The sequence below is a fragment of the Anser anser genome (assembly GCF_964211835.1).
Source record: "Anser anser genome assembly, chromosome: 20".
Taxonomy (NCBI): Eukaryota; Metazoa; Chordata; class Aves; order Anseriformes; family Anatidae; genus Anser; species Anser anser.
This window is the reverse complement of record NC_139741.1, coordinates 7,140,366-7,167,005: the sequence shown is the minus strand read 5'-3', so window position 1 is coordinate 7,167,005 and position 26,640 is coordinate 7,140,366. Positions and strand designations below refer to the sequence as shown.

The 26,640-nt window shown below is 56.1% G+C and overlaps 2 protein-coding genes across 2 annotated transcripts; one reads left to right on the top strand and one right to left on the bottom strand.

Annotated features, from left to right (window-relative positions):
• The first annotated feature begins 321 nt into the window (after nucleotides 1–321).
• YWHAG (tyrosine 3-monooxygenase/tryptophan 5-monooxygenase activation protein gamma) lies at nucleotides 322–20,959 on the top strand. Its single transcript, XM_083806157.1, has 2 exons — nucleotides 322–630; nucleotides 17,629–20,959. The coding sequence occupies exons 1-2, from the start codon at nucleotides 544–546 to the stop codon at nucleotides 18,283–18,285; spliced, it is 744 nt and encodes a 247-aa protein (XP_083662283.1). The 5' UTR covers nucleotides 322–543; the 3' UTR covers nucleotides 18,286–20,959.
• Nucleotides 20,960–23,083: 2,124 nt separating this feature from the next.
• HSPB1 (heat shock protein family B (small) member 1) lies at nucleotides 23,084–25,162 on the bottom strand. Its single transcript, XM_083806161.1, has 3 exons — nucleotides 24,640–25,162; nucleotides 23,633–23,696; nucleotides 23,084–23,443 (listed from the first exon to the last, which is right to left on the bottom strand). Exons 1-3 carry the CDS (start codon nucleotides 24,998–25,000, stop codon nucleotides 23,278–23,280), a joined length of 591 nt encoding a protein of 196 aa, XP_083662287.1. The 5' UTR covers nucleotides 25,001–25,162; the 3' UTR covers nucleotides 23,084–23,277.
• Between the last annotated feature and the right edge of the window lie 1,478 nt (nucleotides 25,163–26,640).

Sequence of the window (26,640 nt, the reverse complement as noted above, 5' to 3'; positions counted from 1 at the left end):
GAGCGGGCACAACATGGCGGGGGGCTGTGTGTGTGCTTGGGGACACGGTAACAGCGGGGCCGTGAGGGGCCGGGCCTCGCGGCCTGGCGGGGCCCTCCCGGGGGTGAATCAGCAGCGGGGCCACCGCGCCCCGCCAGGGCGGGCCTGGGGGGGGTGGAAAAGGAGGAGGGGGAGAAGGGAGGCGGCCATTTTGTCAAGCGGCCAGCCGGGGCGAGGCGCGGCGCGCGGGGCGCGCTGGGAAATGTAGTCCTCAGGAGGGAGCGAGGCGGGGAGGGTGAGGGGGGAAAGACTTCATCTCCCGGCGTGCCCCGCGCGCGGGGAGGGGAGGGGTGTAGAAGGGGGCGTGGCGTGGATGGGCGTGGCCGGCGGGGGGCGTGGCCAGCAGGGGGGTTGTGGCGCGCTCACAGCCCCGCGAGCAGCCGCCGCCGTCCCCGCTGCAGCGCCGGGAGCCGCCGCTTCCTCCTCGTCCTCGTCCTCCTCTTCCTCAGCCGCCTCCTCCTCCTCCTCCTCCTCCCGGAGACCCCCCCCCGGCCCCCCGCGAAGATGGTGGACCGCGAGCAGCTGGTGCAGAAGGCCCGGCTGGCCGAGCAAGCCGAGCGCTACGACGACATGGCGGCCGCCATGAAGAACGTGAGTGTCCGCCCGGCGGTCTGTCCGTCCGTCCGTCCGTCCGGTGTCCCCGGTGTCGGGGTGGTGGTGGTGGTGGGGGGGGGAGCCGCCGCCCTTCCCTTCCCCCGGCCCCGTGGGGATGGCTGCGGGGTGGGGAGGGGGCGGCTGGAGGGAGGGGAAGGGGTGGGGGAGGGCACGCGGACCCCTCTCGGTCCACCCTCCTGTCGCCGGGTCCCCTCCCCTGCTGCAGCTCCAGCTCTGAGCCCCCCAGGCCCTGCCCCTGCCGTCCAGCACCGTGCCCTCACCGGTGGTCCCCACCCCCTGACCCGAACCCCATCCTCAGCCCCAAACCCCATCCCTGTGTCCCCATCCCCTCCTCTGTCCCCGTCCCCACCTCGCAGGAGGTGTCCGTGGGGTGTGGCGCTGCCCCCGGCCCCACGCAGGGCTCCCCACCCCGTGGGGTGAGGCTGTGGGGTGGGGTTGGGGGGCCTCGGGGGGCTCTGCCCGCACGCCGCTGCCCAAACGGCCCCCGCTGCCCCCGCGCATCCCTTCCCCTGCGCGGGCTGCGAGGCTGCTGCGCCCCTGACCCCGAGGAGCTGAGCCTTTAGCTGCCAGGGCTTTGCCTCTTTTTTTTTTTTTTTTTTTTGCTGCACTTGTTTCGAGATTTATGAATTGAGTCATGTTGTATTCATTTCACGCTCTTAAAATAAAGACTCTGCATATAGCAGGCTGATCTGATTTGTGACACCGAACGCTCCCCTTCAATGCTGACATTTTGACAATGTAAGAAGTAAAAAAACATATCTCTGATCTGATCTTGCAAACAAAGCAATCGTGGGAGGCAGGATCAAGTCATTCCAGAAGATTCTGCATTTGTCATATTGCAGAGAGGCTAGACTGGGTGGAGGGAGGGAGGGGGTGCTTTAAAGGGGAAAACTGTTCTTTATGTTTGTCTTCTTAGTCAGGTCTGAACCTTTGAGAGGAGCTGGGGTGTCCTCCCTTGCTGATGAAAAGTGAATGCTGATCTAGGAATGTCGCAGTCTGTCTGGGATGCAGCTCGCTGAGCCTATATTGCACCATTTTGACAATAACCTTGCATTTATCAAACAGACAAAACTGTCACAGCCAGCGAACGGGGAGGGAGGAGATGTCTTTCCAAGGAACGAAATACGGATAATCAGAACGAGATAATATCGCATTAAAGCACCCGGGCTGCTCCTCTGCCGCACCATGGATTTTATTCCGTTTTCCGATAACGGCATCCATTCATTTTAAGGCAGAGCTTGCTGGGGGAGCAGACACCACAGCTTATTTCACACGGATAACGCAGCCATTAGCACAAAGCCAGCAGGGATGTGCCTGCAGACTTAGCACGTAGGCTCGGGGCAGGATTTCTGCCGCGTGAATTTCCCTAGGCTGCCTGCCGGGGCCGGGTGCCTAAACCCGAGTTGTTGTTAGAGATTACACGTACATTTTTTATTTTTTTTTTTTCCTTTTAGCCCCTACCGGCCCTGGTGAAACAGTAACCCGGGCTAACGCCGCTTATCAGCCGCCGCGTCGCTCGGCCCTACGGGAATGATTCACGGCGGGCGTGCTGCCGCCTCCCGCCACGGCAAACAAAAGGCAGAGCTGGCAGAGCTTTGTTCCTGATTTCCCTGCAACGCCGCCGAAAACTGCGGCCCGCTCCCACGGCGGCGGGCACGTCACGCTCGGTTATCCCCGCTCCCGTCCTCCCCGCTGCCCAGCCCCCAGCTCCGGTCGTGCGGGAGGCTTGTGACCTCGCGCTCATTTCCGTGGCAACGCGCAGTGATGTCATATGTGCGATGGGACGAGCTGCAATGCGCCCAGGTGGTAGCAGAGAGCATGCAGCCCAGGGAATGCAGCAGCCTGGAGCTCGGCGCTGGCTCACGTCCTCCCGGGCAGCATCGCCGCAGCTCGTCGTCCTCTCGCTGCCTTAGCACAGGGTTGGTTTCCCTTAAAGTCTGGCCGTGTGCCTAAGGGGTTAATTTTTCCCGCAGCTCTCGCCCGATTAGCACGTTTTCGTGGCAGCCTGGTGGGTCGCGGACGCCGCATGGGCCGCGTCATGCGGGCGCCGTTGAATGGCTGCTTGTGAGGCTTCAAAATGGGAGCAGCGATGGGGCTCCTCCATTGTCTGCTCCCATTCACTGCGCGGTGCGCTGCAGCAGCGCGTTGGGTATCACGGGGGGTTCTGCCGAGTAGCGTGCATCGAGTTTTAGGTTCACCCTGGCTGCAGGCGGTGGCTGCCTGTGCCAGCAGCGGGTACTGCTGCAGGAGCCGGGCTCTTCCTTCGCTTGCTGCATGCAGCAGCTTTCCTGGGGTGTCTCGGGAAAACCCCGGGGAACAGAGGTGATACATCGCCGGGCCCATTGTGTGTGACCTTGGGGGTGCCCCTTGTTGGTGTGGGGCTGAAATCAGCCCTGGTCGACGAGCAGAGAGCCTTCTCCTTCCTCCCTCGCTGCCCACGGTACCTTTGTCAGAGCGAGCTGCCTTTTTGTCCGGCTTTGGCTCCTCTATAGCTTTGCTGCCCAGGCCGGCTGCTTACGCCGGGGCACAGGATCGATATCCATCAGGCAGGGAGCGGCGGTGCCTCCGCGGGCTCTGTGCCAAGCTCCGGGGCCGGTGCTGCCCGGGAGCCGCCTGGGTGTGGCAACGTGCGGTGCTGGCCTGCCTTGGGCACCCATGGGAGGGCACCCATGGGAGCCCCGCGGTGTGGGCAGGGCAGGAACCCCACCAGCTCCCGGCTCCTTCGGGGCCTGGGGGAGCGTGGGTGGCCGAGCGAGATAAATGGTGTGACTTGTGCGGGATAGAGGTTGGCTAAAAAGGGTAGGAGGGTTGTTCCGTTGCACCTACCCGCGGTGTAGGAACGGGGGCGCGTGCAGGAGCTTCCAGGCCACCTGAAGGTCCCTGTGAGAGGAACGTTTGGTTGCTTATCCCTGGGGCCCCAGCTCTGCCCCGTGGGTGGGGGCCGTCGGTGGGTGACTGCTGGGGATGCCAAAAAGCTGCTGCCCGAGCCTTGGTGCAGTAAATGGCTGTTGTGGGAGGAGGAGGAGGAGGCCAGGCGTGGAGAACCACAGGCTCTCCTTCACACAGGTTACGTGGGCTTCTGCCACGTCTGCTCGCCAGGCTTTCAAGCTCCCACCCTCCAAGCCCTGTGACCAATTTAATGCAGATTTTCCCTTGGGAAGTGACATGGAGGTCCCCCGCCTGAGGGGTGCCGGGGGGCAGGGCGGGATGGTTACCTGCTGTCTGCTCCTCACGAGCAGGCCGAGGAGGAGAGGCCTCTCCTGGAGGAGCGCCGTGCGGCCATCTGTGGCGGCAGGAGCCGGGCGGGGAGCGTGAGCTGTTGTAGTAGCGCTCCCCGGGGGGCTGGGGGAGGCTCTGGGGAAGCCATTTCCAGCACCAGAGCGCAGAATTTCTGCTGGCATCTACCAAACGCGATGCTGCTCTGGCTGCCGCGGGCGTCTTGAGGGGTTCTCGGCCTGGCGGCGCCTCCTGGCGTGCCGTGGCGTGGGGCCGTGCTGCTGGCACCATTTTGTGTAGGCGAGCAGTCCTCGTTCGGCCCTGAGCGAGGCTTCTCAGGGCTCAAGGTGACCTTGTGGGTGCCTGGGTGGCCACGGCGGACAGCACCTGGTGGGCTGGGGAAGGCTCCGTAGGCAAGCACTGCTCACCTCAGGCACCCTGTGCACATCTGATGGCCCAGGCTGTGGTGACACGGCCCCCAAGGACTGCAGCGAGGTTCTCTTGGGTCTGTTCAAACCCCGTCAGAAACCCGAGCTGAGGCGTGGCTCTCCTCAGACTGCCCCCTGCCCCTTCCAGGCGAGCCCCAGGCTGGGGTGGCGCTGGGGGCCCGTCACCCTGCCATGGCAGCAGCAAGGAGCCAGGGCGTTTGAAGCCCTGCATGGACATGGGAGGATAACGGGTGGAGGGGGGCTGAGAGCACAACAGGGCCGGCAGCTCCCCCGTCACCTCGCAATGGAAGAGCTGACGCAGAGAACTGAAGCAGCACAAAGTGTCGGAGCTGCTGGGTAGTGCTGCTGCCCGTCTGCACTGACGTGGGTCTGCCCCAGCCGGCGGCGAGCGGGGCTCCCTTCTGGAGGGCTGTGGGGCCCGGCGGGTGGCTGCCATCACAGGCTGCAGTCCTGCTGTGCTTCTCGCCTCAGGACGGTTCTTAGCCAGGGTTCTCTGCTTACACGGCTTTGGGTTGTGCACGTGGCACGTACCTACCTGCCTGCAGCGCGAGATGCCCCAGTTCAGTGGGGCATTGCGTGCCCTAACTGTGTTAGCTGGCTGGTCCTCAGCAGCTTGAGCTTTTGGGAGCTCCTAAGAAGCCTTATCTACAGGCTTTAGGAAGAGTCACCGTCCTGTAAAACCCTTCTGGGCTCTTCTGGATTGGCCAAGTGTAACAGCGAGGTGCGGACTGATCACAGATAGCTTTCTTTGAACCAAATGGGAGTGTTTGAGGCTGTGTTGGAGAACACAGTTTTTGAATCCTCTGCAGATGCCTCGGGTACATGGAGACAATAAAGGTCTTGGGCAAGGGCTCTGCAAGGGCCCTTTGATGTTCTGGGCTTACCAGCAGGTCTTTTGTGTGATGGCCAGCCCTGCGAGTGCATGAGGCTTGGTGGGAGCTGTTTTGCTCTTCGTTTCTTCTTGTGCTTGTTCTGAATTGAAAACTCTTGGACCTCGGGAGCCCAAGCGCTCTCATCTTGTCTCATCTGAACTGGATGATGCCACTGGGCATCCATCCTCTCACCAGTTCTCATCAGCATGCCGGGCGGCGCTCACGAGACAAGTGCGGGCTGTACAGATAACTGCTGTCCTTCTGCCTCTCTGCTCCCTGCCATACAGCAACAGAGATGCCTGTGGATGCTCTCGGGGCTTGGGTTGTGATGGCAGGAGGTGTCTGAACCAAGGGCTCCAGCCGTGCCCCCGAGCTGCTCTTTGCCTCATGGCTCGGGGGCAAGTTTACGCGGTGCTGATGGGAGAATCGTGCAGGTACAAAATGCACGCGGTGGGGGCTTGCACAACTGGACGCCTCTGGTGTGGTTGTACTGGTGAGCGGTTGTTCAGCCTCGCATAGTCTCCTGCCTTAAATCTCTAAGGAACTAGGGCTCCCTTGGGGCTCGGTGAGTGCTCTGTGGGTGAGCACGTTGCAGCCTACCTGGCTTTGGGGCAGCTGCGGGTCTGGCTGGGCTGAAGCACGGAGCGTCCAGTCCTGTGCACCAAGAGTCATCGGGAAAGATGAGATGTGCTTGCACATTTACCACTTTGATTGATACATACTTGTAGCTTCAGCTGAGCTTGGAATCGATCCCCTACTAGCTCTGACTCTGGAGGATAAAAGAAGAAACATGTCTCATGGCGCAGCTGATAGGGCTCCATGGGCTGCCATGGCTGGGAGAGGAGAGCAGTGGTCACGGCTTCGTACCTGGAGAGACTTCCCTGGGCACTGGCAGGCTTGGCAGTAAATGATGAACAAACTCTGCCACTGAACTCTTCAGCTTCCATTCTGGGCAGCTTCATGCCAAGTAAACCAATGAATGCTTGGAGCGTTGTGGGCAAGGGTACATATTTTAGAAAAACAACAAAAAGCTTGAGTTTTTGGGTCCACCTGCTGATGCTTGAGGAACCATCTTCTTCTTGAGAGGTGGCTTTGTCTCTGCTCATCCATGTCCTGGAGGCTGGGCACAGCTGAGGTGCCAGGCTTGGGGACTCAGTGCCAGTGTGGCAGGGAAGAGCAAGGAGGATTGGCTGCTCTGTGTCCCCCAGCCAAACATCAGGTTGTCTGGAGGCAGGTACAGAGGAATGAGTGGCTTGAAAATGCCTGTGGTTGAGCTGGAGGGAGCCTTTCCTTGCCAGGGTCGGTGTCTGGGGCTTGTAGGACTGCAGAGCTGAAGCTGCTTTCTGTTTTTCTGCCCCCTTCCACCTCCTGAACCATGACCAACAATGAAATACAAACGCGCAGTGGAATAACTGCAGTACAAAGCACAGAAAAAATGGGATTTGCCTGGCTTCCCAGGCACTTCACTGACAGTCTCGATAGGACACAGGCACCATCTTCTTTTGCCGTGGCAAAGCTGTGCCGCAGGGCTTTGGTTGTCTCAGGCTGACTGATGGACCCTTGGTGCTTCCAGGCACAGTTCTGCATTTTGGTGCTCTGCAACTCAAGATAGATTTTAGGAAGCTAATGCTATAATGAGTAATTTTGTGCTCCGTGGTTTGGAGCCAGCTTAGACCCCCTTTCCTTCGCTATTCATGCCTTCGTTATGCCTTTCTGGAAGGCTGGAAGCCTTAACCAACTTTTTTTTTTTCCTTTTATTGGAAAGATGAGTAACCTAACCTGTCCTTGGCTGAAGTCTTTGTCCCTCCTAGTAGATTCATGTTTGTGATTCATTCAGACAAATGGCAATCTGATATCTGGAAAGCAGAAAACAAACAAATCTATAAAAACAGTAGCAGGTATTTACTTCATTGGTTTCTGAAGCAACGACCGCTCTGCTGGAAGGCGATAATTGGAAACCAATTTTAACACCTGCTCAAACGAAGGGGAGGTGGCTGTGAATTGGTGGCTGTACTGGTGAAGACACTGTGTTTTTGTGTCTCAGCCTCTGCAGCCTTCATCCTGACTTGGGGATGTTCAGATCGATAGCCAGGGGCTGGTTTCACGCTGGCAGTGGTCAGGTAAAATGCTCTTGTTTGTGCTCCTGCTTCTGCAGCTCCCAGCCTTTGCAGATGTGTGAACTCTTTTCCCTCCCTGCCACCCCAGGGAGACAAAATGGCTTTCTGAGAGCCCAGACCAGCCACGCTTTGTGCTGTGCTGCCTGAAAGCTTGGCCGTGCTCTCCTGTGCAGGCTCCTGCCTGTGCACCAGCACCGACTGGCGCAGGACAGTCCCCTCCCGGTACCTGCATCCTCCTCCTGCCTTCCCTCCCTTTGGCACGGAGCAAGCCAAGCCTTTGAGCAGCACGGGAGGCAATTCATGAGCCTGCATTCGACAGAGCAAGCGAGAAAGGGGAAGGATATAAACCCACAACCGGCCGGCTATGGGGTGGTTTGGTACCGTCTCCTCCGGCGGTCCCAGCCCGTGCTGTCGTATTCAGCTTTCTCTTGTTCCTTCCTCCTGGCTGCTTGGTGTAATGAACACTCCCTCCTCCCATCCCCAAACGAAGGAAAACGATGACAAAAAGACATTTCTGCACTCTATTATTTATTTATTGAAGCAAAAGGCCCAGCTCCTCCCTCCAGATGTCAAGATGCGGGATTCCTGCCCCACCGCGCCAGCGGTGCCGCGGGTGCCGTCGCGGGGAGGAGCTCGGGATCCCCTGGGCTTTGTGCGGCTGGGCTGGGCACACAAAGGCAGCGAGGCCGAGCTGCTCGGCCCTCCGGCCCCGCATAATGCCTGCAGCTGCCTTTTGTGGGCTGGAGCTTGGGGAGTTGCAGCCCTTGTGCCGGGGCTGCCGGAGCCCAGCTAGACGCGCACAGCAGTGTCGCGCGGTGGCTGCGGTTCTCTGCTGTAGCGGGGAATGGTGGCATCTGGGAATGCTCAGAAATGGTAAATTCTGGAAGAAAAAGGGAACTGAGATGATGAGGCAACAGTCCCAGGGTTACAGGAAATGCAGAGAAGACCATCTCAAAAGCAGTGCTTTCGTGGTGCTGGCGAAACAAAAGCCTTTGTCTACTTATTTAGGTGCAAACTTCCTCCGATCGCAGGTTTTTCATTGTTTTGTGAACCCGAGGATGAACTGCTTGTCCTGCATGCCCACGCTGCTCGGATGTGTGCTGGCCATGCCCTCGCCAAGCCCAAACCTGCTTCAGGAGCTGGCACGGCGCTGGGGCTGAAAGCCTGGCGCTGAGATCAGGCGGCTGAAAATGGAGCGATGACGGTGCGGCTGCAAAAAATGCACTGAGCAGGTGATCTGTGGCAGCTGCAGGGCATGAAGGAAGACAAAAGAAGTCAATAGGGAGAGGAGGTGTCATTTTTTTTTTTCCTCTCTGCTTAAATAGGTTTGGTCACATCTGAAGAATGACCCAGCACATGCTCCGTTAGGTATTAAACCTGGTTTTTGGCCCGCCACCAGTGATCTGGTGACCAAGGGCAGTGCATTAGTTAACAGCAGCAGGAGAGTAACTAGAGAACATATCCCTGATGGCATGAGATTCCCTTAAAGTGATCCCCAGATTAGGGATTAGAGTACTTAATGTTTTTCTTCCCTAAAGGAGATGTTAGGTCTGAGTCAGCCTATGGGCGTTCGCCGTGCTCGGACATACGCAAGTCTGCAAGGACTCAAAGTACAAAGCATTCCTTAATTGTTTGCAAATTCCTTCTGATCTTACTGGATGGGTTAGCCTGCTCGGGGCGTATCTTTGCTTGCGTATCAGGCAAAGCTGCTTGGCGTGTCGATGTGCTTCTGATTCCTCTTTAAGGTGGCTTCGGCAAGGCTCTAGGAAAATATCGGCAAGAAGGCTCAGCTTCAGAGCTAACTAGGTTGCTGATGGACATCTTGTTTGGACAGTTGTGCTTCTCTGCAGCAAAAAGTTTATTAATAGTAGCTGGAGAAGCCGTTGCTGTGCAGTGTGCTAATAAACACTTGAAAGCTGTGGCAGGAGATCTGTGCTTGTAAAAGACTAACGCTCAGTATTCAGCAGTGAATGAGAACTTAGGGAGGATTAACAGGCTTTGATTTACACCCAGCTGGGGAAGTCATCGGAGCTTTGCCTGTTTATGCTGTTGGGCTTTGTTACGTGGGATGAATTTTTCATTACCTTGGAGTTGAGAGCCCGGCTTCTCGCATTTGGCGGTGTCGAGACCCTGGTGCTTGATGGGCTCTGTCACCTGCGATGAGCTGAGATCAGATCTGTGGTACTTGTCCCGTGGCCTTCAGAACAGGGCTGGGAGGAGATGGTCGGAGCCAGGCAGCGGTAGTTAAATCCGCAGTCAGATCTAGCTTAGTAAAGCAACCCTCCTTGTAAGGGTACCCATTTAAAATTGGCTGCAGTGTTCCAGAAAGCTGCCAGAGCGAAAACTTGAGTTGCTTTTCTGCAAGTCCATTTAAGAAATAAAATTGTCTTTGCTAGAGGTGTGTAAGATCAAGCCTGAAATCCCTGAAGCGGTGGGAGGGCAAAGTACATCTGGAGGGATAATCACCTTGCTCACTGGTGCGGAAATTAAACCTACTGTGGAGCTGGCATGCTGGAGACCACCTGGGCGTTCTGGAGGGGCTCTGGCTTAAAATGGTAAAACATGTTTCAGACACTGCAAGGAACAGCTGGTTCTGCAGACCAAAAGACCTAGAGCAAAACCATTTTTCTTTAATGCTTCTAGAACCTTGCCTTGAGCAGGCTTTCCCAAAGCGTTTGGGGTAATGAAACGAAGCGGTTAAAAACCTTCTGTGCTAGCTGCAAGGGAGCTGTTTGCACGGTGGCAGCTTCTCCCATTTCATCCTGCTGGAGCAGCAGCCTGCCAGCTGCAGCAGTTGGCTCTTGCTGGAAGAAGCCCTGCGAGCAGGCAAGAATTGCCTGGTTCGTCCTGCTCCTGCACGCCTCTGCCCCTCGTCCAGACACAGCCCTACAGGCACTGAGCAGGACAAGGGCTGCAGACAGCAGCTTCCAGCAGCCAGAAGACACTCACCTGGCCTGTGGCAACCTGGTTCTCCTCTCTCTACTCGGTCCATCTGAGTAGTGTTGGTGGGTACAACACACCGCAGTCACTTCTCGAGCCCCTCATCGAGGACGAATGTCTCGCGGTGGCCTGGCCCTTCCTGGGAGCTCCAGGGGGGGTGCGATGATGTGGTGCCAGGTCACTCACCTCCCAGCAGTGGGGCTGAAGGTGAGTAGGGAAACACTAATCCCTGAGCCAGATTAGTACTCTTAGAAGCTGTGAGGTAAGTCTTTAAGCAGCTGAAGCTCCCAGCAGCACTAGACACACTGCCTGGCATGGAACCTGGTTTGTTTAGCTTGTCTGTGCTCATGCACTAGAGTACCTAAGGGCTGCCTTGCTTGGTTTAACTGTTTTGTCATAAACTGGAGGGGGAGTGAGTCTTCCCGTATTAACCAAGTCTTAAGGCTCTAGGAATAACCAGTGGTGGTCCTATGGACGGTTTATTCTGCTAAAAATGCTGTGAACAGATGGGCTTCTCCGAAGAAGCAAGATACTTGAATGGAAAAAGTCCATGTCTTTAAGCGTAACAGAAATGCTGTTGAGGAAAAGGCTGCAGTTATTCAAGAGGTGCTCAACTGACACCTGAAGAAGCTTCTTCATGCAACTCAAAAAGTCAAATGAATTGATGTTCTCCTTTTAGTAGCTCAGAATAAATCCCTTTTAAACTTTTGGCGTGCTCCTGGACCATATCCAAGCTTCCATGGCAGTGGCGTGCTGCCATATTGGTCTGCTACATGCTTTGCAGAAAGCTGATACAAAAGGCACATTTTGAACAATATTTTCAAATAGTCTGAGGCAGGAGAGCTCCCCAGGCTGTTGAGTGATGGAGCGGGGTGGTGATCTTGGACTGCTGCTACGGTGCTTGCAGAAATGCAAGAGCGGGCAGATGTTGCTTGCCAGCCTGCCATATCTTGGGGAAGGAATAAGTTGGCGTCCCTTCTGTTCCTTTGCAGTTAGCAGGCAAAGGTGCTGGTATCCCATCTGTCAGAGGCAGTGTGATGAGCCCTGAGTGACAGTGCTTCTAAATGCTCAGCCTGATGTGGATGGACTTGCTGCTTTCTCCGTCTGGTTCTAGGAAGGCATCAGACCAACAGAGATTGATGATTTTTCCCAAGGGTTTTTAATAGGTACAAGGCAGCTAGTGGCAGCAAGACAGCGAAACAAGTTGTCCTGTGTCCGGTTTTCATCTTGTTAAATATTATGCATTTTTGTAGGGCTAACAGGAATCAGGGTATTCATAAGAACCGCAAGAAGAACTTGGGCTGTAATCCTAGTTGACTCAAAGCAAATACTAGCTATAGCAGCAGCTCCCTGCTACAAGACTGCAATGCTAATTCAGAAATGGTGCGTAGCTTGGCACAGAGGCACTTGAAATGCATACACCTTGCCCACACTGGGAAGCTTGGGTTATTCCTCCCCACTGCAGTGTGTCTGGGTTGCCCACTTTCAAGTCAATAGCCATGTCAGATGGCAGGGTCCAGTACCATACCTGGAGGCCGCGTATGGAAAACAAACAGATGCTCCCTTGTGGCTGTCTTATCTGAAAAGCTGCAGAAGAAGCTGGTGGGGCAAATCTTTGGCACCCAGGTGTTCTGTAGCAGGAGAACCTTGAGCCGTTAGACCAAACATTGGGACTGCAGCTCTGCAGATAAAGGACGATCCTTGAAGTGCTATCAAATGCAGAATGGGAACAGCTCAGAGTTCTGCTTCTGTCTCTGGCTTTCTCACCACAGCTCCCTTATGACCTTTTACATGCAGAAACTTGAGGCAGCAGTGACCCAAGTACTTGAAACTTGTTTTTTGTCTAGCTTAAATCCAGCAGAGCCAGACTGAAACTGAAGTAGATCTGCAGGCTCTAAGGACTGATCAAACTCGTGTGTCATATGATGAAATTCACTTTGGTTTAAGTAGTTGTTGAGCTATGGAGGCCAATGAAATAAATGAGCTCTTGCTTTTCATGTCTCTCAATTTTGGAGGCTTTGTCTCAGGTGGTTCAAAGTTGTCTTAATAAAGGCTACAGGGTGTGATGAAAGCTCCTGTTAACTGGAGGAGCATGCGGAAATCCTAATCAGTGTCTGGAGTACCTAAGTATCCTCTGAGATCCAGTTATGCTACAAGTAATAAGCAGCCTTACTTGGCAGACACTGCTCCGTGATGCGTTCTGAGCCACTTGAACCTTAATGGCAGAACCATCCACTGTGCCTCCGTGTGCCTTCAGCTTCTTTCAGCCACTGTCTGGTGATGGCCCCTGTGAACTTCAAAATGGGAACCAGAATATGATTATTCATATTGAAAGAGTTGAACGAGACAGCAGAGCGGAACTAACTTCTGCCCACAGACTGCATGTGCTTTTCTGGTTTTGTCTGAGATGAGAGGAAGGGTCTTATCTATAGCCTAAAATTCCCCAGCTATGCTCAGATTAAACAAGAGGATGGTGGAGGAGGTCAGAAAGGAGAGGAGTAGTTATGATATGACTTCCATTTTAGAAGTATAACGTCAGGGAGGAGGCTAGAATACAGGTGAAGAAGACCCGAACCCGTGAAGTCTGGTAGGATTCTTGATTTAGATCTAGTTTAACACACGCCTACTCTGTGTCAAAGTAGGACAGTGCTTAAGAAAAGCATCTTTCCAACTGCATGATGGCTTCCCAGGACAGCGTGCTCTTGAGTGTTCAAGGAGAAGCTGTTCTTGACTCAGTTGTGTGACGTTTAGCCACGACTGTAATCAAGCTACAAGGAAATGGCAATGATTTAATGTGCTTGAAGGAAGACATTTCTTCAGAAACGAGATATGGAGTGAAGTAGGGACAGAAAATGCAGGTAGTGATGTAGAAGTCTAAAGCTGGTTTCTCCAGCCTGTCACTGCCAAAATGGTAGAGCTTGGGTCTTGTTCTGGCTGCTGCCTGCTGAGGGTGGCCTGGTGCCTGCCAAAGGGCAAAGGAGTTCCACTGTGAGACCAAAATAAAAATAACAGTGCTAGCGGTGGCGGAAGGTGGCACGAGTGCCCATAGTGCTGAAGGTTTCTCAGTTGCTTCAGCCTGAACCGGCTGCTGGCCAGCTGCTCCTATTCTGGTGCTTTCAGACTCAGTGAGAACGTCACTGGTGGGACTTTAGGCCCAACATCACCTTAAAAGCCCATTTACCTTTTTAAAAAAAAGAAACAGAAATCAGGACCTTCAAGCCAGGCCTCAGTGTGACTAACGAGCAACGTGTGAGGGGAAAACGAGGCGATTGCTCAGGTTTCTGTTGGAAGATAACGTGCTGAATTACAAGGCGCAGAAGCCACGGATCGAACAGCAGAGACACAAATGCTGAGGAAGAAATGGCTGTTGGGTGTCGTGGTGGAAGGGGAGCTCTGGCTGTACTCACGGAGTATCACAGAAATGGCCCTTTTCTAGCCTGAAAGAGGCGAGCGGCCGAGGGCTGGGCTCGGGCAGGCCCCTCCAGGCTGAGCGAGGTGTTTGAGAGGCCTGTGAAGGGAGAGAACAGCTGTTGGCCCTATGTCACTCCTGTTAATTGCGTGTAATATCAGATTGTGAATTAGCCACGCGCACGATCACAGGGTTGTGGTAATTGGTGACTGCTCTACTGAAAGCATGGCATGTTGTGGACAGCTCGAGGTTCCCGTGGTTGTCTCTCTCCAGGAAAGCTTGGCTCCTTTGTCGGTGTTTAGTGTCTTCAGGGACTCGAGATCTCTTCTGGGCAATCAGAAAAGCGAGTTTTGGGGATTATAAAATGGATTAAACTGTTAAATGTTGGTGGTGTTCCCCAGGGAAGAATGTACAGGTCTGTTCAGCTTGCTTTGCTGTGTGCTTTAAGATAAGACATCAAAACCAGGTAGCAGCCGTAAATGGGTGGGCACTTCATCAAAAATGTCAATGAAAACCCATCTGTAAGGATAAGTGGGGAAAAGTAAACCCCGTGATGCACCTCCACGGCAGCTGCTCTGTAGCTGAAGGGGCCACACGTACTCAGAAATGGTTCCTTCAGGCCTACTGATGTGAGGCGAGAAGCGTGGAATAGAGAGTCCAGGCGTAAGCCCCATAAGCAAACACCGGCTGGTGGCTGGTAGCAAGCGTTTTGTGTAGGTCCCAAAGAAACCTGATTAGGATGCTTCTGGAAAGTGGGCCCAGTGGGACCAGCCATGGGCTTTTGGAGAGCGTGGACCTCGATGTTAGGGGCAAGTGAAGTTCTGCCCGGCCCCATGGCTGCAGTGTGATGCTTGAGCATGCTGGGAGCCTGCCAGGCTCTGGATGTGGTGCTGGGTCAGAGCTCAAGGGTGTAATGGTGAAACTTGGAGACCCCCCTCTGGGCTTGCTCTGCCTCCAAATGGCATTGTTACAAATCGGTGGGCTTTGAAGGTGTACAAATCTCTAGACTCTTGAGGAGCAGAAACCCTAAACTCACAGTAGGTTCCTGTTGGACTGTCTCTGTTGCTTGGGGGCCCTCCAGTCTCGATGCCTTTCCTCCGCCAGGCTGAAGGGGTTGTGTCTGTCAAGTTTCCAGCTGTGTGGACCAGCTCTTTGCACCGGGCTTTCTATGCCACGTGCAAGGCTGGGCTCAATTTCAGCAGCACACATCTCCTGGCCCCCCAGTGCCTTGCTGATCTGCAGGGCCATAAGGGTGAAACGAGGCTGGGTACGTAGATTTGCAGCGTGAGGTCTGCTTCTCTGTGCCGCCAGCCAGGGAAGTAAAGCTCCAAAGTGAGCTCTGGCTCCCAGTCAGAGGCTGGCTTGGTTCCTGCCAAGCCCTTTGAATGTCAAGCTGTTGTTTATTCACGTATTTATTTTGGATATTCAGCTACCCTAACTGCATGTAGCAGTAACTGGGTGGCACAAGGATCCTGTGAGGCTGTGCTCTGTACACCGCGGTCACGCTGTGGCCTTGTAAGTGCCCAGCCCAAAGCCGCTGCGCGGTGGCCTTCTGGCGGGGCTGTCAGAACTGTGAGCACTTTTTTCCTCTTGTCTTTCCAACGGGCAGCTGTGATTATCGCTGTGACCATAGGGATGTCGCAGCTTTTATTTTGGGACTCGGTTTGGGAATGGCATCAGGCCTAGTACTGCTCCCAGTTACGTGCCTAATGAGGAACCCTTCCTGCTTTGATAAGTTCCCCACAGGCTCCCTGGAGAAGCCTTTGCATTCTCCACAGGTGTATGTTCCATCTGTCAGCGATTTTTTTGAAAGGATTTTGACAGGCAACTTTCTTCCGTAATCCTTAATAGCTTCAAATTTAAAATGTTTATGGCAAAGCTAATCCTACGAAACTCCCTGTAGCTTTAATGAATTTGTCCTCCTGCAAGACTCTTCTGGTGGGAGGAGGTAAATCTACTTCTGCAGTGTGCTTTCTGCGGCAGTGAATATCTGGAGGCAGGGCTGTGGGGTAGCTCTGACGTCCACCCGCCTGGGCCCCATTTATAGCTGGTGTACCTGCTCAGCGAGCATCTCGCTAAAAGCATGACCTCACTTGGTTATCAGCCTCCATAATTAGTGTCAAGATAGAAAACCTCTGGGATTGGCAAGTCTCTTGTAGTATTATAGCAGCTAGTGTTGGACACTCGGGATTTACAGCTGGAAGGTTAGATCATATATTGGGTTGGGATTTCTGGATGCCTCCTGCCCCCATGTCCAAGGATGGACAACCCATAAACCCTGGGACAGGGGAACACCATAATTGTTCTCGATTATCTCTGAAAGTTGGCTTTATACCACAGTATCTCTAATTAATGTTTGTGCAGGGGTCGTGCAAAGGGAAGAATGATCAGAGTCATCTCAAGATGTCAAGTCCTATAAAAATGCAGCTAGACACGTGTGATGTTATGGCACAAGGCACCACATAAATACCTATAAATGGGTCGTGTAGCGTATCGTGGCTGAGCCTCTGCCTCATGCCCTCTGTGGGCAGAAGCATATCAGGAAAAGGAGTAGAGGGGGGCTGGATGAGAGCACCAGCATGCTCCGCTCGCCACTAGGGAGACTGCGGAGTAGCAATAGTTTGGGTCAGGGAGAACACACGTTGGCCAGACCACGGCTTAGCAGCAGCAAGGGAGAGCTGGAGGCAGAAGTGGATGCCACTGGAACGAGCTGTTGTGATGGTAGGAGCGAGGTGTGCGTTCCAGGCCGCTCCAGTGAGATCCTGGGTGGGTCACCCGCCCCTCACGGCCCAGTCCCTTGGCTTCCTGATCGCCATCGTAAACATGGTTATCTGGGCCCCGAACGGACCTCGCCCTTGCAGAAATGACTCAGTATTTGCAGAAGCCTTTCGTTTACAAACAGTGACCTAATCCTCGTGGGAAGTGACTGTGGAGAGGAGATGCGGCAGGGCCCGGGGTGCATGCGCCCTTCAGACAAGGGACGGCAGCTGTCAGCAGGCAACCAAGTGGCTGTACAGGGTTGACCCAGCACCCAAGTGTGGCTGTGGAAGGAGCCCACGCATCTCTGAGCTTGCCCAGCTCTGGCAAGGCCGTATGGCTTGTACAATGCCCGGCTGGCTTCTCAGCCCCGCTCATGGGTCCTGCGCCGGTGCCTTCAGCCAGCGATGGATCAGTGGGAAGTGGAAGGAGATCACGGTACCAAGTGCAGCGCTTCCAGGAACTCAAGCGACCACGGCAGCGTTTGGCAGCCTGGTTGTGGAAAGGCTCTGCTCCGTTGTCTCCTTCCTTAATCACTCTGTTGCTGCACACTGTAATGACTAAATTGCCGTGTTGCGTGAGGCAGGTGGAAGTGATACTGTGCATTAACGCTCTTATCGTCAATGAAGAAAATCCTGTGTGGGAAGAACATACTCTTACCATGTGAGCTTTTAAATCCTTATCTCTGCAAATGCCTTAGGCAGCTACAATTTAAATATCTAACGTATTCTTGAGGCATCTCAAAAGAACGTACCATGCTCATGGGAAACAGGAAAGATGAATATGCTGTAGCCAAATTGTTGTGTTGTTAATCCATTCGCCTAGCTAGTAACCCTAGAACATCTCCACCCTCTTGCTCTGATGGTCCCTCATGTCTGCCTCTTGACGTATGATGCTCATCGTGCAGGTGAAATGCATCTTTTTTCCTAGCGGATTTCTCTCATTCTGGAAAATACCGATCTGCTAAGATGGAGAATGCCTTGAATGAAAGCCACCCTTCCCTGGCTGGGGGGTTGGACCACAGCACGATTTCCCAGCTGGCTCCCTCTGGGAGGAGAGTGGATGCCCAATGATAGCCGGGATTTGGCGAGCTGGCTGCGTTCTCCACACCTCGCTCCACGTGGGGAGCACCCGAGTGCTAAATGGCGATGGGAATGGTGAGTGGCTGTGGCTTAACCCGAGTTTCTCTCTTCTCTCTTCCTCTCTCGATACAGGTGACAGAACTGAACGAGCCTCTGTCCAACGAAGAGAGGAACCTCTTGTCTGTAGCCTATAAAAATGTCGTGGGGGCACGGCGCTCTTCTTGGCGAGTAATCAGCAGCATTGAGCAGAAGACCTCTGCCGATGGGAACGAGAAGAAGATCGAGATGGTACGGGCCTACCGTGAGAAAATAGAGAAGGAGTTGGAAGCCGTGTGCCAGGATGTGCTGAGCCTGCTGGACAACTACCTGATCAAGAACTGCAGCGAGACGCAGTACGAGAGCAAAGTCTTCTACCTGAAGATGAAAGGGGACTATTACCGCTACCTGGCCGAGGTGGCCACTGGTGAGAAGAGGGCGACCGTGGTGGAGTCTTCGGAGAAAGCCTATAGCGAAGCCCATGAGATCAGCAAGGAGCACATGCAGCCGACCCATCCCATCAGGCTCGGCCTGGCACTTAACTACTCAGTTTTCTACTACGAGATCCAGAACGCCCCGGAGCAGGCCTGCCACCTGGCCAAGACGGCGTTCGACGACGCGATCGCCGAGCTGGACACCCTCAACGAGGACTCCTACAAGGACTCAACGCTCATCATGCAGCTCCTCCGCGACAACCTAACGCTCTGGACAAGCGATCAGCAAGACGACGACGGTGGAGAAGGCAACAATTAGACCCCCAGATGGACTGGCAGCCGCACGCTGATGCTAACTACTGCAGTCTTTATTTTTTTCCCACGAGTGGGGGGGTCAGGGGTGGGGGAGGGAACGGGAGGGGACACCTTCCCAGGGAGGCCCCCCACAACCTGTCTTTGATTGCCTCTTTGACATTTTTGCCAAAACACCACTAGTGGAAGTCAGGCTGGCTGTGCTGGTATGGAATAGCAGCCTCACTGGCATATGGACTGTTCTGTAGATTATTAATACAAGTGGAGCTGTCTTTAATTTAACTTTATTGCTAGAAATAAAAGGGTTTTAAGATGAATTAACATGAATGGAATGGCCCTCGTTTTTAAGAAAAGCAACACAAAAAGGAAGTTCTGTGGTTCCAGTAAGGCTTTGTGCGTTTGTTTCTTCAGTTAAGTGCCGTGTGTTTGTACCACGTCGCGGGGCGTCTCCCTGGAGCGCCCTGCCTGTCAGGGCATAGCTTAAAATCCCCAAATTGAAAAGGAATAGTAATAATAAATAAAAGACTAAAGAATTTGGGACTTGTAAAGCCCCAGGATTTAGGCCATTTAATCTTTTTAAGATATTTATTAGGGTAGCTTACAGTATTAACACTAAATTGCAGTTTACAGTATTTCTACATTACAGCCATATGACATCAAGCCTTTGATTGTCTGTTTTCTTTTGCTAGTTCTTTTGGCTTGCCTTCCTGATCAGTCCTCGCCTGTGGACTGGCTTAGCTATTCTGTGTCGCCCAAGGCAAGAAGACCGCCCGCCCGAGGAACATCAAAGCTGCTCTAGTTTTTTGGTCAACAGCTTAACAGGTGCTTGGCTAGCGGCTGTTTAAACTATTTTAGTCCACAGCAAAAGGTTTAAGAACTTAATTAGAAAAGGGGGAAGTGTTTAAACTTAAAATGCCACTTAAGAAAAAAAAAAAAAGAGAATTCAGGTCTGTATGTCATGTACTGTGTTTGGTATTTCAAAGACCATCCTGATTTAAGGTGCCACAGCTGCTTCCTCAGGGATTGCACTGCCATTTCACTCTGCCTGACTTTCTCCCACTGTACCATGAGGTTTGTCAGCAGATCTGCAGCACCCAGGCTCCCTTGTTTGTCATCAGGGAAGCCAGGTGCGTTTTCTTTCTCCTGGGGAAGCTTGTGGTGTAATGAGTGAACTTCAGGAGCTTAGAAACTAATTTGGTAGAGAAATCCTCAAGGGAAGAGCTACAATCATAGACATTTCTATCAAGCATCGGGAGCCCAGGAACTTAGTTCTCTTCTTAACAAAATCTTTTCCAAATCTGTCTTATCTGGTTGGGGGTGGGAGACAGGGCATCTGAGTTTGCTTAGCAGGTAATATTTACCCCGTTTTGCGTAAAATTTGTATTTTTTTTTCCCCCCCGCATAACTGTTGGAAGTTCACTGCTGGTCTCCGGCTTGCGGAGCGCTGCCACACGTAGCTTTTTTAACTAAAGCTGCGCGGCGGGGAGAACGGCACTCGGGCGTCTTTTTTCGAAGCAGGCTTTCATCCTCCCTTTCGAGAGCCCGTCCGCAAGCAGCGCGCGGCGGCGATCGGGGACCCTCGGTCCCGCCAGGGTCGCACGGGGCATCCACCCTGCCTCGCCGCGCTTGGATGAAGTCGCGGGGGCCGTCAGCCCCTGCTCGGAGGTGAGGTTGCCCCGGCCACGCTAGCCAAGCTTCCCATCGGGTGCCTTTGCACGGAGAGCCTTGCCGAGCCCTGCCGTTGGCTGTGCGCCTCGGCAGCGTGCCACACGCCCGAGCCGCTGGTAAATGCCGTGGACTTGGAAGATCTGTTTAGGCTTCTCACCTTCCTTTGAGTTCCCGTCATGTCCAGTGAGCAGTGTTGTCCCAGCTGTATGATTTGGAAGTGATTTACTGGAATTACAAAACCTATTTTTTTCTTTCCGGCTTTTGCTCTGGCTGCTTTAGGAAACTTAACGCAGGAGAGATCGCACAAGAGGGCTAAAAGGGGAAGTGGGGTCAGGGACTTGATTTTTAAGCAGCTTGAATGGTTTCTTTCGTTTTTTAAGAAATGCACTTGCCTATGATACTGTCTCTCCAGTGAAATGATTACTGCTCCATTACTCTATTGATACAATATTGTGCATGCTAGTGTCGTATTTCTATACAGTAGCTTGAAATTTATTAACTTATACTGTAGATGTTATGTATTCCTATGACAAAATAGTCTTCAAAAATTTTTTAAAGTTTTTTAATTTATTTTTCTTTTGGGGGTAAAGTTTGCTCTACCAAATAGTGATCGTAACAAACTGATCTGTTATGGATGTTGCTATAGTGACATGCAATTATATATGATTTTGTTTTTAAAAAGGAAAAAAGCAAAAGAAAACACCAGTGTTAGCTTAATCTTAATGTCTGGTGTTCGTCATGGTGAAATTATAACTATTACAGTGTAGGAGAACAATGACTGTGTTCTTTGAATGAGCCTTTGTTTGTGCTTTTTGTCATGTTATGCAGTGAACTATTTTTAAGGTCTAATCAGTGATTATTTTTCCAACTCCGTGTTTCTGTAAGGAATTATTTCACACACGGACCATTCTTAGCAGTTTTCCTCAGTGATGGAATATCATGAATGTGAGTCATTATGTAGCCGTCGTACATTGAGCAAATAAACTTACAGATCTGACGTCAGCGCTGCTCAATTGTCTTGCGTCTGTCGAGTTTCTGGGGGTCCGGGGTGGGGGGGCAGCGCGGTCGGGGTCGGAGGCTTGGACCCCAGCCCCAGCTCATGGCAGGTTGGGTGGTGGGGGAGAGCTGGGATCACGGCTGTGTCCCCACCGGGCGCCTTGGTGGTTCTTGGGCTCCCGAAATGGCGAGGGGAGGCTCGATGAGGAGCCGTGGGGACGGTCTCTGCATGCTCACGGTGGGCACGGCGGGTTCCCGGGGCTCGGTGCTGGGTGCCTGTCCGCCCTCCGTCCCCGCCCGTGGGCTGTGCCGCTCGGCGCCGTGTGCCGTGAGCGGTGACTCACGCTGTAAAAATAAATCCCCTCCCTTGGAAACCCTCAGCCCCAACGGGCGTTGACTCGTGAGCCCTGCGGGGTGGGCATGGGTTGGGCTCCTTCCTCCGGAGCTGCCGCCGAACCCCGGGGAAGGGGCTGGGGACGGCCCCGGGACGGTGACAAAGAGGCGCCCGGGGCTGGCACGGCATGGGAGAGCGATGCCACCTCCACCTGCAGTGACACCTCGCCACCAGGGCCACCTCCCCGTTAGGGTGGCCGGTACTCACTGCCCGCCCCTCGCTGCCAGGACGCCCTTCCTGCACCATCTGTCACGGCCCCCGCATCCCTTGAGCTACCGCGGTGGGTGCAGTGGGAGCAGGACCCGGTCCAGCCCCTGGGACTATCCTGGGCCCCCCAGGTGGCACGTTTGGGGGCTGGTGGCCTGCACCACCGTGGTGCCTTGGTTTCCCCAGGGCTCCAGTGTCATGGGGTTGGGGCTGAGCCCAGCCCAGCACCTCCCAAGCCCCACATTAGCCCCACATCTCCCCCACCATGCCTCCCTCTCCTCTGCCTGCCCATGGGGGCCTCCGTTTCCCCATTCGGAGAGGGAAATGCCCCCCACACCTCCAGCACCCCACGCACCAGCAGTGCCTGTGCGCTTCCATCCCTGCATCTCTGCTTGCCGGGCAGGATTTGGCCCTAAACTGGGGCATTGCAGTCTGCCAGGGGCTGGCTGCTGTGGGGTGGGGGGCAGCACCCACCGGCACCCCCATCCCCTTCCTCCCCTACAATCGGCGGGGCTGCGGGGCGCTCCCGCTGCTGGTCCCCAAGGCTGGAGCTGCTCTCGCTATGGCAACCGTCTCCATCGCGCCGGTTGCCGTGGCCACCCGTCCCTAAAATGGCACACCACGCGCACCGGGGGTGCAGGAGGATGCTGTGGGTGGGGGGGTTGGCTGGCAGAAGGGCCCCCCGGCTGCAGGATTCCTCCCGGGTCACCAGCTGCCTGCCTGCGGGATGACTCAGGGGGGATTAGGGGGATTTGCCGGAGCGGGAACGCGGCCCGCGGCCATGTAGGGCCAGCCCTAAGCCCCTGCGCTGAGGCACAGGCACGTGGGGGGCACGGGGAGCGTGGCTCCCCCCTCTGCGTGGCACCAGTCCCTGAGCTGGGGCCGGGGCTGGGCGTGAAGCCCCCCCCATCCACCTGGGGCATCGCCACGGGGTGAAAGGAGGGGGCAGAGCGGGGCACGGACAGCCTGGTGTGGGTTGGGGATGGGGGGGCCCTGTTCCCACCTCCTGGGGGGGCTTCCCTGCGGCCTGGGGGGGGGCAGCTTGTTTTTGAGGGGTGTGGGGACCCGGCAGGTTGGGCACATGGGGGGCTGAGGTGGTGACACTTGGGGTGTGGGAGACCTGGGGGGTGCTGAGACCTGTAATTCTGGGGCCCGGGGGTGCTGAGCTGTTGAGACACAGGATGTGGGTTTTGTGGAGACCTGGGATGGAGGAGACCTGGGGTGTGGGGACCCCAAATTTTGGAGCCCCAGGATGTCAGAGCCACAAGGGACATCGGAGGTCCGGGAAATTGAGATCTGAGGTGTAGGAGACGTGTGGTGTTGAGACCTGGGGTTTTGGAGACCTGAGATGTCAGAGCCCCAGGACACGGAAACCCGTGATGCTGAGCCTGGGCTGCTGGAGACCCGCGATGTGGGACCCCAGGAGGTGGAGACCTGGGACTTTGGAGACCCAGGATGTCGAGACATGGGATGCTGGAGGCCGGGGTGTGGAGGCCTGGGATGGGGGGCTCTGGCCGGCAGACAGCGGGCACGGGGCAGGTTTCTTTCACCACTTTTTATTCCCACTGACACTACCTTCTCCTTCACATTTACTCAAGGCACTGGGTGACTGAGCGAGTACAAAATAAAAAATAAAAAGGGGGCTGGGGGTGGGGGGAAGGCATGAGGGTGCACTTCATGGGGGCAGCGGCGGGGGCTCCTCCTCCTCCTCTTCCTCTTCCTCCTCGGTGCCTCCTACTTCTTGGCCGGCTCGTCTTTCTTGCCCTGGCTCTCGACGGTGACGGGGATGGTGATCTCGGCGGACTGGATGGCCGGCTTGGGCAGGGGCGCCTCCACCGTCAGCATCCCGTCGGGGGACAGCGAGGACCGCACGGCCGTGGCCTCCACGCCGGGGGGGAGGCTGCAGGGGAGAGGGGGAGAGGTTGGGAATGGCCCCGAGGTCCTGGCCACCACCCTCCCTGTTTGGGCTGGTGGCAACCCCGGTGCGTGCGGGCCGGGGCGGGCGCTGGAGGGGACGGGAGGTGGGAGGAGGTCCCCAGGGTGCCGGGGGGGTTCCAGGCCCACATCTCCTCCCCGCACTGGTACTTACGTGTATTTTCGGGTGAAGCACCGGGAGATGAAGCCGTGCTCATCCTGTTTCTCCTCGTGCTTGCCTGGAAGAGAGAAACCCAGGGCAGGTCAGTGCCCACCAGGTCTCTGCACTCGGGGCACACCTTTCCCCTCCCCAGGCAGGGACTGATCCTGCCCATCCCGCATCTCTCTGCCCTACCACCAGCCCGGAGCTGCGCTGACCCACAGGAGAGACCTGGGCCCCTCCAGGAGCATCCCCCAAGCCCCAGAGCAGCGAATTGCTCGTGGTGACGGACCTGACCTGTCCCCAACGCCTTTGTTTCTGCTCCCCAGCACCCTGCGCACGCTGCTGGCTCCGTGCCGCGGGGGCCTGTGTTTTGTCACCATGCCCCTCGCCGAGCCACCCGCGGCGCTCCGGGGATGCTCGGGATGCCGTGGGGCTCGTCACACCCAGCTGCGCCCCCCCGGGCACTGTCACCCCCGCGCCCCTCCACGGCTCACAGCTGGGGCATCCGTCCCCACGTGGTGGCCGCAACACAGCGAGGGGCTGACGGTGTGGGGCGTGGGGGGGGGCGTGGGGTCTGCACCCTGCAAGAACGCTCTTGTAGTGCTATTCCTTCTTCTCTGCTGTTTTCTCATTTCCCCTTTTCCTTGTCCTTTCTCCTCCTTCCTTTCTCTTTTTCCCTTTTCCTTTTCCTTTCTCCTCCATTTTTCTTTCCCTCTTAACATTTCCCTTTCCCTTTCCCTTTCCCTTTCCCTTTCCCTTTCCCTTTCCCTTTCCCTTTCCCTTTCCCTTCCTCTTCCCCTTTCATTTCCTCTTCCTTTTCCCCTTCCTCTTCCTTTTCCCCTTTTCTCCCCTTTTTTCTCTTTTTTTTTTTTGCTCTGCATCGCCTTCCCTCCCCAGCAAGCACCATGATGGCTGCGCAACCATCACCAGAGCCCCCAGGGAATGGGGGAGACCTGGCACACCCCCCGGCCCCCACCTGTGGCACCGCCACCCAGCACCCCACCGCCCCGCGGACCCACCGGTGATCTCCACGATGTTGTCCTTGGTCTTGACCACCAGCTCCTCGGGCGCGAAGTGGTTGACGTCCAGGGTGACCTTCCAGCTGTCGGCGCTTTGGCGGATCTCGGAGATGCCGCTGCTGAGCTGGCGGCTCAGCGCCTGGCTGTAGGGCGAGCCCGGCGCCGGCACCAGCGCGCTCTCCCTGGGCAGCAGACGGAAATACCCGGGCCAGGCGCTGCCGCTCGGCCACTTGTACCAGTCCTCGGGGATGTGGGGCATCCCGAAGGACTGGTCGAAGAGGCGGCTGCCATGGTACCAGTCGCGGAAGGGCTCCCAGCTGGGGCTGCGGAGGAAAGTGAAGGGCACGCGGCGCTCAGCCATGATGCGCAGGGCAGTAGTGCTGGGGGGCCGGCCGCGCGGGGCCTTATGAAGACGTCCCGCCGGTTATTTTTAGCCGGGAGGCTCAGCTGGCTATTAATGGAAATTGCAGCAGGGCCCGGGAAGGGACCAGAAGCTTTCCCAGGCCGGGGCGGCCGTGCGCAGCCGCGTTGGGAGCCCCCGGCTGCCCACCCCCGTGGCGGGGGCTCGGCTGCTTGGCGGGTGATGGATGGCCCCTGGAGCGCTCCCAGCCCTTTCCCGTAAACAATCCCCGCGATGCGCAGCTCCGGGGCCGTCTGCGCCGGCGTGGGGAGGGCGCTGGGGGGGTCAGCACAGCGGGGAGGATGAGTCAGTGGAGGAGCCCGTGCTCGGCCCCGCGCCCGCTGCGTCACCCGGCCCCTGCCAGAAGCTTCTGGAGGCCCCCCCACCTCCAAAGCTCTGTGGCCCCCAGGTGGCCCCCAGGGCTTGGCCAGGCTGGGGTGAGGTTGTCCAGGCCCCGAGCAGCGGGGTCCATGGGGGTCAATGGGGCTATAAGGGGGGTTGTAGGGCTTGGTGGAGGTCAGTGGGGCCCAATGGGGCTGATGGGGGCTGATCGAGGCCAACGGGGGCCATGGGGTTGGCAGGGGTTGATGGGGCCATAGGGGCTGATGGAGCTGATGGGGACTGATGGGGCTGATGGGGCTCACTGGGGCCCAGTGGGACCAGTAGGGCCTGGTGGGAATGATGGGGTTTGATGGGGCCAATGGGGGCGGTGGGGACTAATGGAGACAGCAGGGTCCAACAGCCTTCACATCCAAACACGTCTCTCTGGTTACCCCTGGGATCCCTTGGTGCCTGTTTGGGGCCAGATTCCAGCCCCTCAACCCCACTGGGGCCCCGGCACCTATGTCAGACAGTCTGGGGGCACTGAGCCCCCCCCCGGTGGGATGCCCCTCCTTGCTCAGGCTCTCTGCCCATCCCTGGCAGTTCTGAGGCTTTGTTTTTAAGCCCCTGCATGGCCAGGAGACGTTTGTAGCTGAGACCTGACGCACTTGGCGCAGGGATGTGCGAGCCCTCCCCACGGGGCACAGTGCAGGGATGTCTCAGCGGGGTGCAGGGGGACCTGAAGGGTGTCCCCAACCTACCAGCACCCAGCTGCCCCGCCAGCACCCGCCAACCCTCCTGAATGGGGCCGGGACAGCCCCGCGCTGCCTGGGAAACCTCAGGGCAGGGGATGAAACCAAAGCAGCTGAGCTGCGAGGGGCTGGGGGCGCGGGGGGGGTGGCGGCGGGGCTGTGGGGATGGGGGAGGCAGGGGACAGGAGGGACGGGAGGGTGGGAGGGCTGCAGGGAAACGGTGCAGGCAAATGGCAGGGCTGCAGGGAAGGCTGCAGGGAACGAGGGGAGGGCTGCAGGAAAGGAAAGGAGGAGGGATGCGGAGGGGGATGCGGAGGGCTGCAGGGAGGGCTGCAGGGAGGGCTGCAGGAAGGCTGCAAGGAAACACACGAATCATATTTTCCCCAGCATCAGGGACCCCCAGAGGTTTCCCCCGCCGTGGCAGGATGCTCTGGGACATCGGATGCAACCAGTGCCCGGTGCCACCTTCACCAGGAGCCAGAAACCGACGGGACGGGTGGCAGAGGGCAGGGGAGGAGAGCGGGGGGG